The sequence below is a fragment of the Pygoscelis adeliae genome, unplaced genomic scaffold, assembly GCF_000699105.1.
Source record: "Pygoscelis adeliae isolate BGI_AS28 unplaced genomic scaffold, ASM69910v1 Scaffold38, whole genome shotgun sequence".
NCBI lineage: Eukaryota > Metazoa > Chordata > Aves > Sphenisciformes > Spheniscidae > Pygoscelis > Pygoscelis adeliae.
The window spans coordinates 9,825,112-9,839,707 of NW_008825614.1; the positions used below are offsets into that span (position 1 = coordinate 9,825,112).

Genomic DNA, 14,596 nt, shown 5'->3' on the forward strand with positions numbered 1-14,596 from the left:
AGACTCCATTCAACACTTCAGCTTCCAAGGTAAACAAGTTTGAGAAAGCTAAAGAGAGAATGAGCCTTTTGTACCCTTCAGGCTTGATGCAGAAAGCTGCCACACACCTTGTGACCAAGCCAAGAAAGCCCCACAATCTGTATGGAGACTGGCCTCCTCCATATTATGAGCCACAACACTTTTTTTCCCTCCTATTCCCTTATCAAGGTTAACAACTTTAAAAATCGAGATTACTTATCAATAATGCCATCCAAAGTGACTGAGAATCTAGTATATAACCTCACATACTTTATCTGTGAATTATCATCAGTAATGTTCAGGTTAATGTCCTGAACTTTGAGTCAGAGATCAATCTGGCTGTGCATTTGTCCCACATTACAGCTCTCTCCTTAGAGCAAGGCCTTATTAACTCGTGAGCTATCTAGATTCTTCAATATTTTTGGTTTTTTTGAGAGAGAAATTACGTGCTAATACTTGCTTTTGTACCTGAGGCTTGCAGTAGCCACTGAAGCTTCATCTTTTGAAGAGGTCCCCCCACCACGTAGCTCTTGACCCAATTTTGCTTATCCAGAATGCAGATCCCTGCTATATAATACATAGTATACATCCTTCGCATTTTATGTATCACCTCACATTTGTCCACACTAGGACAACTTGATCAACTAAATGAATCTTTGTATATAATCCATGTCCCTTGTACTGTCTACTCAACTTCATTTATCATTCCAGTCAACACCCCCTCTGAGCAAGTCTGGGCAATGATTTCATATTTTATAGCAGATGATTGATATAAACATTGATCAGCTCTAGGCAGATCCTACAGCAGTATAAGACAGTATTAAATACACTCTCACTGCCTAGATTATCCCATTAATTCTATTGAGAAAGGCATCAGGCAACACCGAGATGTAAATAGGTTTAATATCCTTTTAAAATAGGCACATGTCCTGTTGGACCAGAAAGCATATTAATAAAAAACAAATTTGGTTTCATTCTGACTCAACAGTCACTGACGTTATTTCCCACACTGTTAATTTTACTGGCTTTTTCTACTAATGGATCTCTCTGGTTAGGATTCTCAGTTTTCAATATTATAAATAATTAACTCAAGGTCACAGAAACATAGAATTGTTTGGGTTGGAAGGGACCTTTAAAGATCATCTAGTCCAAGCCCCCTGCCATGGGGGTCTGGATAAGACGTTCATGATAGTCCGCACAATCTTACAAATCAAAGGTATCTTCAGTTTCCAAGAACACGCCTTACAGAAAGGCAAGTCTGATGTTTCAGTTCCAATATACTCGATACAAGAAGCACTGCTATACCTTTTAGCTACCCTAGAATTCCCTCCCCCAGCACCACACAATGACCAGCTGGAATGGGGTGAACAAGTTAGTAATCCTGAATTTACAAAACTGGGTGGACTGAAGGAAAAAAGGTCCCTTACAGAATCAAAGCCTGTATTCATTGCAGTCTGCCCAGTGACTCAAAGCCAAAAAATGTTCATTTCCCTCTCTCCACATACTCCCATTTCTAGAATGATGGGAAGGTTTAAATTTGAACAGACTGTAAAGCTCGAAGAGCACAGCTATTTATGAACTAGTCCAAAATCTTTGCATTTTGGCAACATGCCTATAAACAAATCATCACGCTTCTTTTAGTGATAAAAAGAATTCATATCATATATACAGTCCAGATTACTGCCAGAAAATGGAATTGATTTTACTATCTCCTTCCTGCCATTAAACTGCAAAATTAGCATTCAAGGAAAAAAAAAAAAAAATGCTCAGCTTTAGTCCTTTTCTCGCTAATGAGGCAAAATGAGGTCTGTTCTGGAACATCCGTCCTCCCTTGACTCCTTCACATAACATGCCATTAGAAAGAACAGTAAATTGTGCTTCTTGCAAGCTGGAAATCCATAGCTGGAGTGCAACACCAATGCCAGTTTTCATTTGGAAATCTGAAGCGATTCTATTGACCTTCAATTCTTCAGACAATGACTGAAGGAAAAGAAAACACCCCACTTTTCTGTTCAGAAAGCATATGGTTGTAAAATTTCCAACTGTGACAAGTTCCTTCGTGTCTTAGGATTCCCATACTCTCTCTTCTTTGGCTGATCATATCAGAAATTCAAGAATACTGCTAGAACATAACATAAGCAAGCGTACGCTTTAGAACCTGTTTTCAACTATTTCTAAGTTCTGCCTACAGAATCACATTTTAAAATGGGGAACACATTAGGTAAATAATCTCACTTGCCTAAGACCATGCAAGAAATGAGAGCTCAGAACAAAACTCTGATACTCCCACTTTTAATGCTGTATGGTATATCCTGAACCACATGCTTCCAGAATAATTTTTGCCTTTGTACTTTCTAGATCAGTGGCCAAAAGGATTTTCACTCAACTAATGTTTCAAATGTTCTTTTACGTCATCTAATTTACTCCATTTCTTTTAAAAACAGTCTCAAATTTTGACTAAATAATTCTGCAAAGTCTTCAGAGTATTTTAGAGTATCTTGAGATAAAACCCTCATTCACTTGTAACAAGCAAATTTGTTGCAATCATCAGCTGTCATTCTTCTGCTGCACATATGCAGCAACGAGTAGAATCAGTCTTTCATACAAATCAGAAATCGTGGCTTCTGTATACTTACACTCTAGAGGGTCTGGACACTTGTTTCTATGGAAATGCCAAACAACCCTTCCAATTTTAATCCCATCCCCTTTGCAAATTCATAGAGTGTTAAAAGCTACCAACAAACATAGTACAGACACCTAATGAGATGCAAATTATACAGCAGAAGTATACATGCATCCCGAGTTGAATAATGGTACCAGAGAATAATTAAACCTGAAGGACAAGTGACAACGGCCAGAAGAAAACAGTTTTACTGGTTTATCCATATTCACTTTATTTTGGGAAGTTTTCCAGATTCTTTCGCGATAACAGTGATAGACAAGAATGTAAAAGAAAGAGGTAGAAATCATTCTTCTAAACAAGAATTTCAGAGTGTGCTTTGGTAAGGATAGAAAAGGTTTAATGCCAAAATCAAGACTTAGAGCACTAGAGTGAACAAGAGCAAGAAACCTAAGAGCCCAATTGCACAGTGCCCATCATTAAATAAGTTTAACATTAAAATCTCCCTCTTTTATAGCAATGGCACAGAAGTTTAAAAAAGTTTACATTTAGTACAAGAATTTGTTGCCTGAAAACAGTCCAAAAAAGTCAGATCACATAGCCAAAGACCCTGTTACAGACAAAACTGCAGTAAAACCTGCTCTAGTAAATGCAATATACTTCTCTTGTCTACTACAACAGCTTATCCTTCTCACACAGATTAACAGTTTTTATATTATCGCTCTCAAATCTGTTAACAGACACACTCTTTATTAATGCACTTACTATGGAAAAGCCTGTCCCAAGTCAAGTCACAATGGTAGAAAAAGATTCCAGAAACCCTTTTCCCACTTTCGAGAAGGTTGCGTTCTCTGAACTTCAAGTGGTAAAAGTGTAATTTCTTGAGGCCTGTAGTTTCTTCATGTCAGCTTAAAGACTTCTAGAAAGTTTGAGAGTTTGCACGTGACTACTACTTGCACAGGTGACAAGCAAGCTCTTGTTCATCACTTCAGACTGCAGTTCTGCTGGAAAACGTCATCAATCTGTGTTCATCAGAGTGTGCAAACTGAAACATAGGTGGCTTCATTCAAGTCTGACTTAAGAAGCTTACTCTGTCAAAAGTGGTCCTCTTCTCCCTCACCCCCATCTTCCTTTACACTGCTTCTGGAACCCTCTGATCCTTGGGTTGATTAGCTGATCCAGTACTAATCTGGCAGAAATTACATTTTTGCTAGGTGAGCTTCCTAGTAGATAATAAAGTTGGTTCAGATAACCAAGGGATTTAAGGAGCTCAAGCTAGTGCAACAGAAACAAAGGGAGCATCAGCTCCCATTTTACTGAGATCCACTACAGAATACTTTCTGTGGATCACGTTCAAGGCCAAGTTTCTTTTCGACACATATCAGCTGGATGCCAAATGATCTCCAGTCCCCCTTTTTGTAGTGTTTATCAGTTAGAAAGGAGCCTAAGAACCTAGCTAGGCATGGATTAAGGCAAGTTAAACTAATGATCACTTCAATAGGCTGCTGTATTCTCAAAAATTCCAGCAGCTTTCAGGACTGCATTTTCAGAAGTTTGACAGTTTTCGCTGGTTGTTGTATGTACAGTATTTGATGCAGAACCAGAAGCGTGCACGTTAACCAGTAACACCAGTAACTGCAATACCAGTCTCCTAAACCCCAGAAAGGGCAGAACTCTCCTGTGTTAGTGTTCCCTTTTGGACAGAGTCATCACTCAGTTACTCGAGGGCTTAACTGACCATGCACATACCTATGTAATATTAAGCTCCGGAGTTAATGAAGACCCATGTCTCAAAGCTCAACTGTTTGTGATGCCAATTCACCATCAAGAAGTCACCGGCACCCTAAAGCTACCATCACAGGAATTTCCAAAGCATGATGCGTAATGTTCTCGTTGCTTCCTCCAGCTGCTGATAGATGCTCCCGCAGTCTCTTCTTGATCTGTGTCCTGACAGAACTCTGCCTCGGTATGAACACATCATTGTAACACAGGCAAGATAGTTCAGAAAAAGCAAATGTCTGGATTAACACTGAGTCGTGGGATATTATATGACTCAGTACTTATATACAATTGTCCCCTTAAAATGCAAGTTAGAAAACATATGTTGCTGCATTTACAATACCACTGTTATCCCCCATATTAAACTGAAGTCACAAAGTCTAGACGTGAACTGGAGTTCTTGCTCTTGTTTATCTTGATCTCATCAGATGAATGATTAATAGTGTTTAACATGACATTCAAGTCATTTAATGTTTCTTGGGGCAGCATGCCAGATTCAGTAACTCGAGAGCATTCAGCATAATGGCCAAGATACGTTCAAGGCTACAATATAAAAATGCTATTTTTCTAATCGCAGTCCTGTAACATCCTTTTCAGCTGGCCAGATTGCTTTTTTCAGCAACTCCTCTGTGCCCATTCTGTCAACTGACCTTTTATCAACTGGCCTTTTGTAAGAGAAAAGCAGCGATAGGTGGTGCCGCGCCATGCCCTTTCTCCTAAAAGTCTGTTGCAGATTTTTCAGAATTTCGTCAGCTTATGTTCTTTGGATTGTAAGTAATTAACTGGAAAAGCACAGCACCTTAAAACTTTCCCTGACTTCCCCTAACTTCTGCACATACCAAGTTATTTTAAAATAACAGCTTTGTCATTTAGAGTTTACATTCTCTCTTAATCTGACAGGCTTGTAAACATAGACACACCACAGTTTCCAAAAGGCTAACTACATTCACCCTCTAAGCAGGGTGTGCAAAGCTGTTTTTGCTGTCACGGGACCAAAAAAAGTCTTTCATTAGCGCTGTGCCAAAGACCCTTTCAGCCTATTGGTCAAAATGTTAAGTACTTGACGGTTCCTGGAGTTTAGTATTTTCCCTTTGTAGGCCACCTTCTTATAAAAGCTACACTCCATTTAATATAGCACTTGGAAACAGTTTTATACAACTGGTCACGGGTGACTGCTTGCTGGCACTCATTAAAAACAAGTACTAACATTTAACACTCATTTAGCAAATAGTCTTAGGAGAAAGTCACATTTTGGCTTCAGCAACCTTGCTAATACACCCTTATTAGAACTAGCTCCCTTGTTAAATATCTTCAGATGAAAAGGGTTTGTTGAATCTCTAAGCAGTAGCAACTACCGATTTTCTGTCAATGCCCTGTACTTGACAAGGACCAAAGACCTCAATGCCCACATGTACTCCTAAGTACACTTTGGGGAAAAGACTGTAGAAATTGCTTCTACTACATGTGCCATTTTCTGCTCCTCTGTCATTGTTAATCCTGACAGCAGAAAAAGAAAACAAGCATGCTGGCTTTACCGAAAAAAATGCTCTGTTAAAAAAATAAAGAGAGAAAGACTGAAAGTATACTCCTGAACTTAACATAAAGAGCAGAGGCAGGTAATCTAAAACAGTGGGAGAAAGATGCAAGTTAACCCACCAATACAACACTATTTTCTCTTATATCACTGTGAAAGGCCCTCACGTCCCCCACTGCTGCCCAAATCAGGCAGATAGGATCTCCAGGAGAACAAAGGCAAAAACTGTGGAATCTAACCCTTGTCCAGGGAAACAGTTGTGCCAGTGAATTATAAACAAAACCACTCCCTCCCTCTCCTAGTTTCAACACACAGCACAGCAAGCAATGGTTACAAAACCAGCTGGCAGGCAGCAAACTCAGCAGAGTACCAACACTTCCCCTCTCAAAAGAGCTAACACTCTCCAGACTAATAGGAGACAGTTGAACCCAGCTGCAACTCAACAAGCCATAACCTATTACAACTTTCATATTAATTCACATGAGAGTTTTCTGGGAGACAGGGCAGACAAAGAGCCATGGCCATTTCCAACAGTTACCAGCCTTCTGGGCTGAATACTGTCTACTTGTGGTTGACTAGGTCACCAGTTTCTGTCTTTTCTGCAGACATTCAAGCTCTAAAAGCCTGTTAATAAACCAGGCACATCAACTGTCAGCAAAGGACGCATCAGCATCCTACCAACTCAAGCCTGTGGAGCCTGGAAACCATCTCCATAGACGTATCACATCTTCGTATTGTTTAAGTGGGAATACTTGGAGATATTCTGCTCTGTGTATCCAAAAATGCTTTGCTGTACAAAAAAAAAGGCGTATTTGTACAGAAAGATACTAGATTCAAGCACTTACTTCAGCGACTAGCAGTTTGACTAAAATATGCATTACTTCCAGTGCTTAGAACAGCAAGTAAAGGAGAAATTCAGATGTTAAGATCTCTTGATCTGAAGTAAAATGCCAATTTACATGCTTTCAAAGAAATAACATGCTTTCCCGAGAGTTGCAAAAATGGAGGAAAGACAGGTGATAAAGAAGCCTGCAGAACAACAAATTTTCAACATAATCTGCTTTAAAACAAAAGCAAACTGTTTTGGTGGGACCTCAAATTCTGTTATGCCAGGCCTCTCCCCTACACACTCAGAAGACAACCGCTACCAACAAAACCTGTAATGCAATGCAGGAAGAAGGCAAATACAGAAGCAGATGCCAAGTTTTTAATCATAACTCCAAGTACCAATAGTAAAATGCTAGATTGAAAATAAAGCCAAATGGTTTCAAACTGAGCAAGAAACTGGTAAGTAAATCTATAAAGGAAAAAAAAATTAAGGCAATCAGAATTTACAAATACAGCTCCAGAAAGACTATTCTTAAGGCTCAGATGTCTACCTTTGGCCTTCAAGACTTCACCTAAGTCTTCTTCACTCAGATAGCATGCACCACAAAGACAAGTTGACAATTCCATGAGTTTACACGCACATTTCTGTCAATACCAAAACTATTTTTGTAGGTAATACGTACACACTTCTGTAACAGAAAAGGCTTTGAGTAAGTTCTATAATTCAAGTTAAAAGCCTTGAGTCATTTGCTCACCTTCCAAATATTCTAAAACTTTTCTTTTGCACCTGAAAAACTGTTACATCCTTCTGCCTCCCTCCTTCAAGTCACTTTGGTACTTATGCTCTAGAAAGACTCTTTTAGCTACACGCAGGTACCATGAAATTTGTCAGAGGTCAAGTAAGTTCCACTTCAAGTCAAAACCCACGCTCCCTAAGAAGCAATCCAGATGAGTATTTGCCCAAACTTTGTTTGTCCATTCAGATGACTTGAGAGCTATGCATACCTCCTCCCAAACCCTTACTGTAGGTTATCAAACACTTCAGAGCAACAGGTCTCCACTTCATGGGTGCATTTCTGTGCCACACAGGACAACTGCACAACAGCTCAACTGCATGAAAGGAATCATCATTCAGGAACACTAAAGCCTGGTGATTGGAATAAAGGCAAAGAAAATGGTTCTTCTGTTTACCTCCTGTCACTGACAGGTTAAAGCATAAAAAGAAAGAGTCAAGCACAGGTTTTTAGGGCTGCATAAAGAGCCCATTCATCAGGTTATAAGAAGTCACATGCATGTGATTGTGTCAGCTTAACAAAGCCACAGTAAGGGAGATTTCTTTAGGAACTACCACTGCTGGAATTACAAAGGCAGTTGAGACACAGAAACACTAGGAGAGGAGAAAAGATCATGTCCCAAAGGCTAGACAATCCAGCATGCTACAGGAGGGAAGCACCTGCTGAAAAATGCCTTATCAGCACATACACAGCACATGTAAACTAGAGAAAGGGGAAAAGTTTAAACTGCTGAAAGAAAGAGAAGACTTAACACAGTTTGCCTGATCCTTTTCTCACCACCAAATCCTTAACATTCAGATAAATGGTCACTATTTCTCAAAGTCACAGAAGGTACACCTCTCATCTGCCGGTACACTAATTGCATGTTTAAACAAGATAGCAAGACGTGTATCTCTTCTTTGGAACAGATACTTGGAAGAGGGGATAATCTATGAACATATATACACTCTAGCAGAGAACACAGAGTTATGGCATAAAATACAGACTAAGAGGTTCAGGTGTAAAAGGATATTGATTTCGTATGATCCATATCTTCTTGTAAGCATCATTATAAAACTGGCAGGTTAACAGCACTGGCAGAAGGATGCAGCTGTTTTATTATTTTGGATAAGCATGCTCAATACAGCTAGTAAATCTTTGCTACATGTATTCAGTGCATGCGACAATTTACAGAAAGTAGGATCTTTAATGTAAGTTTCAGTTCACAGCTATGCAACCACCCAGGTAGGTTACTGGTACCAGGGACAAAGGCCTCAAAAAACTTTCAGGACTAAATTTGATTTCTTAATACCACCTCCATTTTTTTTCCATGAAGATGCTTTATTTCTAAAGAGGACCAATATTTTGGCCCATCAAAATTAGAAATAGATAGTATACAATGCAAACTTTGGGGAGATGGGAAATAATTCTGAACAATACAGTGGTATGCTTCCACACACCTCCTTAGAAAAGACTATTAAAATAATTCATCAAAAGCAACTACTACCTCTTGAGAGCTCAGACTGCTTCCTCTTACAAGTAGAGCAGAAAGTGGATACACAAGTAGGCAGAGGGAAAGGAATCTTGTATAGGAGAGTTTGGGGCAGATTTTATACAAATAAAGGAGCTGAAATGATATAAATAGGGTAATAGGAGGCAACAGGAAAAGTAAACAATGCAATAACACACACATTTACACTAATACCTCAAGTCTTAAGCCCAGAAGTTTTGGGTATCACATCTATTAGAGCACACCTATATTATGATATTCAAGAAAGTCGATACGATTAGCTTGTCATAAGTAGAAGCATTTAAAAGCCTATTAGATGACCATGGTTGTTCTACCATCAAGACACTATATAGTTCTCATCCATTTTCCTTCTCCAACATAGGAATTCCTTGATTGTTACCATCGGCTTCAACGTGGCTGCATTTAGCCATTAGAATACTAATGTAGCAGGCACCACCTGAGTCCTTTTATAAGGCTATGTGTGCCTGAGTACTATTGCCATCTACGGAAGAACAATAACCTTATATTACTGTTATCTAAACAAGAGTCTCTTCAAAACCAGAAGAAAATCATGCTTTTGAACTAATAAGTCATCTCTACTGAGGCAGTTGCACGTAGCCAGAATGGACAGAGAGCAAAAAAGTGAATTCTAGCTGGCATCTGAGTAACAGCTGTGCTGAGGCTTATACAAGACAGAGGAAGATATACACCGTAATGTTTTTTTCCAGATTATTTAGAACACTGCAGTATGTCACATAATAAAGTCTATTTGGCAAGCCAATATTGGTACTTTTGACAGCAGAGTGTTTTGGGATGCTCCATCTGAAGCATCAATTATTCAACCTTTTAAGAAGAAAAAAATGTAAAGATATCACAGTATTAAAAAACAAGAATCACAAAAGACAGGAATAAAAGTTTAGGCTGAAAAAAAAAGTCAAAAAAGCAGGAGGCTGTATAAGGCAGAGAAAGTGATGCAGTTCAAGACAGAACAGCAAGGCCCAAATGGCAAAAACAAATTTCTTTGGCAGCATTTTAGGAGACTGGGAAAGAGAGATGACATCCAATACAAAAAAAGCTAAATATTTGTAGTGAGCCAAAGCAAAAGAAACACATACTTTTGTCATAAGGATGAAAGCAAACAAACAAAAAAAAAGACTAACACATGCTAAGAATGCCTGAAAAAGCAGAAAAGAGAATGAGAGTATTTTAACCATTTTATTTCCAAAATTCTAAAATTAAACACTGACTCAACCAAATAACTTCTATCTAGCGAAGCAAATGTACAGAAAGAATTATAGGCCATAATCCGTTATGGACTTTTACTTTGGGCTACTCCATCTGCAGGCAACAGGTAACTCACATTATTCATCCAGGAAAGTCAGAGACAAGAATGAAAACAGCCTTCAAAAAAGATGATCCCAAACACATTGTCAGATAAACATATGTATGTTCAAAACATCTGCTAGTACAACTCAACTCTTCTTTTTTCTAACCTTAGCAAATTCAGCTATTGGTTAACACTTTGCACCTTTACACACGCTTTATGACCTTCCACAGCGCAAAGAAAAAGACTCTGGATATTTCCCATTATCATGATACTGAGAATGTCCTATAGGAGTTTTAGCAGTGTACAACTTACAGGGCACTGGCTTGGCTTATTAGCCATGAATACCTGTTCTGACTCTCATTACAAGGACACTTGAAACTAAATTCAGTAAGGGCTCGAACTAACCAAGTTAAGACAGCCTAATACAGGTTCTCACGTCAGCTGAACTATGACAGTGGTCCATGCACACAGCCAGAATCTGTGGCAAATGCAATTACAGCAACAGCCCAACTCTTCTGCATTGAAGGCTACGTTAAGTAGCATCAGCATGTTTTTGCTGCTGGCTAAAACCACACAGTTGCTGTAACTAAGCTGATATAGTAAACTCATTAAGCCATGATAAATTTAATAGTGAGCCTAAGCTGAATGCGTCTTCCCCTTAACTGTGCTGATATCCATCTGTATATATCCTGGGAGAAGCATTAATTACAGTTCTGAAACTCTCTAACCAGAAGGTACTTTTGTCCAATGCTTGGAAACATTACCTGCACGCAACACCTAATTAAACTGTGGAATGCCTTTCCGCAGGATGTCGTGACTGCTAAAATTTACAAAGGCTCATGCACCAAAAATTCAAAAGCATTGCCACTGGCTCAGGAAATCTGTGAGCCACCAAGTACTAAAGGCTAGGAGAGTGTCCTAAGGAAGTAACACAACATGCTTCCCCATCCTTGTACTCTTCCTTACGAGTCTCTTACTGACTACTGTCCGAGATAGGATATTGCACACTGTGGATGTTTGGTCTAATTCAGTATGGCCATTCTTCCAACAAGAATGCTTGCAAACAGTTTTTTCTGTCCTAATCTCTAAGACAATAGCAATTAGCCAAGGTTCAGATTACATTCAGCAAGAGTCAATATATCTTCTCCTTTCACTTATAATTAATTGGAAGTTACAGAACAAAAATCTTTTGATATGAGCAGCTTCTCAACAGAGAACAAACCAGTACAAGTCCCATTTCTTTGAGGAGGGAATAAAAAATACAAAGCTGGTAAACTTACATTTATGCTCTGTCTTGTCATCCAAGTTCCCACACATTCAACTGAATATTTCTGGCATCTTCCTGGTTTTATTACAATCATTCAACAGGCATAAAGAGGTTGTAGGCTCACAGTTCACATTTCTGGAACTTATTTCAAGCACTGAAGCACTTAAGCCAAACCTCATTTTTTCCTAGCAAACCTAACAGATAATCATACAACTTACATTTTCCTGGTCAGAAGACAGAGATGGCTCCACTAAAAGAAGCCTCTGCTCAGAGCTGTCCTCTTCAAAGGCTGCCTGTGTTGTTGCAGTGTCAGACATGTGTCCTTTTCTGAGCCGTAGACCCGGCTCTGGAGAACCAGCATTATCGAGTTCCGTTAGTTCATTCATGAGATGCTGGGAGCCTTCTCAAATATTCTGCTTCCTCTTGGTTCGGTTTGGCTGATTATGCGTTGGCTCTGAAAGACAAACAGTTTGTATAACTAAACTGAAGTTAGAAAGAAGAGTGTAAGAGTTGGCTGGAAGAAGAGCATGCTTAAAAGCTACCAAACAGCTATGACAACTGCTTTTATATGTGCCCAAACTCCCACAGGATCAGTTATATAGACTTCTACAGTGCTGGACAATGAATTCTCATCTTGTGACCACCAATACTTTCATATCCTAAACACAATTTAAACACAACTTTGAAAGATGACAGAAAGTGAGCGCCATAAAACAGTAAATTCCCAAAAGCACAGTGGTGTTTTTATAAAATATTATTTTTATTTTTACAAAGTTGCAAACACTGGGCTGCTAACACTATTTACAAATAAACTACTCATCACAGACACTCTATAATTATCAGCTTTTTGTGGGTATAAAGCTCATTTCAAATCATCTGGGCTAGGTTTCACCAAAACTAGGACACTAAGTACTTCTACAGCTGCTCAGGTAGTAGCAAGCAAGCAGAGCTCAAGCACCAACTAACTTTAGACAGACTGTAAGGAGGGCAGTAGTACACACAGTGATTATGTTTCCCCTGCTTAAATTAACATGTTCACAATTACTGCTAGCAACAGGTCTGTACCTTTACTTGTATAAGGAATTAGACCAGACAGATTTAAACACCATTCATTCCATCACGGCAATCAGAAACAGATTAATTCCCCCAGAAAACCATAACCCATGCTTTCTATTCAGAAAAGTAACTATATCTTACACTTACAACACTGCAAAAAGGATTTGGGGTAAATTTAACTCAAGATGCTGAAGATTAAATTTGCAGAAAATTATCTAATGTAGCTTTAGATAATCTGTTTAGGTAATCTGTAACCTGTTAATCTGACCCCTCATCCAAGAGTATTATCAGTTACCTATTTATCTTGTACATCACTGTGTGGTGGTCTCTTCAGTAGCCAGTCAAGAGACACCTGTTTGGCAGTGGTTGCCTTGGGAGGCACAACAGCCAGAGCACTTTGAAATCAGAGTGCCAGAAGCCATCAGAATGAATTAGCGCTCAGCTGAGGCTTCAGAATCACTTTGAATGAGAATCTATTCATTTTGTACTAATCACTTGGAGTCATTCTATTACTGTAGCACCTAAGTGCTTAAATGTGACTGACATGTAACATTAAGATAACCCATCTAACAAGTTTTAACTTGCTAGGGTGCATAATTAGATTGGAATTTTAATGCCCAATAAAACATGCCGAACTTTGTCATAATGTAAGAGGGCAAATTAAAAATATAAGATGCAGGATTGATATTGGCAGTCTTGTAATAAAATGTCACCTCCAAAAAGCCAATAAATAACGTTCTACTTCCTTTCAGGGACTAATCTCATTTACATATTATCACTGGAAGATAATTCTTAGCTCTGACAAATGCACTATAGTTAATTTTGCTGCAGCAGTTTGTAGTATTATATCCCCTCAGCTGCCTGGCAATCCCCAGAGGAGGGAGCTGCTAATGAGCAGGTTACAGACTTTGCAGAACTAAACGATACCGCAGTTGTCCGAGTTCAGTATGGCACACTGCTTTAATCACCCAAGAAGGTAAGTTTGCAACATGACGGCAGAGCAGATGGTATGCCCACCTTCCTGCTAACTCCACTACAGGGTCAGTAACCTCTATCTGAGAAGTAACATCTAAAATGGCCACAGCTGTTTACTTGGTAAACACAAGAGCCACAGCACAGGACTATCACCCCACGAGAATTAAGCCAAGGTTTAACAACATTACACAGGAAGCCCAATGAAGAAGTTGAGCAAGTGGATTTTGAGACCAGGAACAAGCATTTAGAAAGCGACAGAACAACTGAAATCTTGACTGTTTTTGTCGTATTCCAAGCAGCCAATTTACAATTCTATTTTTATGCAAGAAACATGAAGACATCGTCACATTTCCATTTGGCAAAACTGATCTAGGGAAGAAAGAAGAGAGTATGCAACAAGAACTACAGTTTGAAATGAAACTTATTGGGTGTCTTAATTTAAAAGGCAACTTAAGAGACTAACTTCAGTACAGTATGCTGTACCAATTTGAAGCTGTAGCTAAAACCAAAAAAAGGCAAGTAAGCAGAGCAGCTGTTTGTAAACAACAGTTACAAACACACACACCCCCCTACCTGATATTCCACACATTTCAAACAGGTAGTTAGTTGAAACAGCCATAGTTAATTTCATGGATTGTTCAATTTGCATTAGACATTTAACCAGCAAGTTTTACTAGTTTTTCTTTCTACCAGCTTTAAGCAATAGAATTGCCATTGTGTGCTGCATTACTTGCTATATTGCTTAAGAGCATGTCCTTGCATCACCTCTATGACATTGTGGGAGCGATGCTCAAAGACACAGTAACAACCAACACAACAGGCTTAACCACATTTGGCCAAGATTCTTGCAAAAGGTTGTTCTACTACAAGAAGACACAAGAATGCCAAGAGACTTCTTAAATCAGGCCT

At 39.0% G+C, this 14,596-nt stretch overlaps 1 protein-coding gene across 2 annotated transcripts in view; it reads right to left on the reverse strand.

The window, feature by feature from the left end:
- ADIPOR2 (adiponectin receptor 2) overlaps window positions 1-14,596 on the reverse strand; it is a 36,310-nt gene that overhangs the window by 10,868 nt on the left and 10,846 nt on the right. For both annotated transcript variants that reach the window (XM_009332888.1, XM_009332887.1), the window contains exon 2: window positions 11,875-12,110. In XM_009332888.1, coding sequence (XP_009331163.1) covers window positions 11,875-12,042 — 168 coding nt within the window. In that variant the 5' untranslated portion in view covers window positions 12,043-12,110. The remainder of the gene's footprint in view (window positions 1-11,874; window positions 12,111-14,596) is intronic.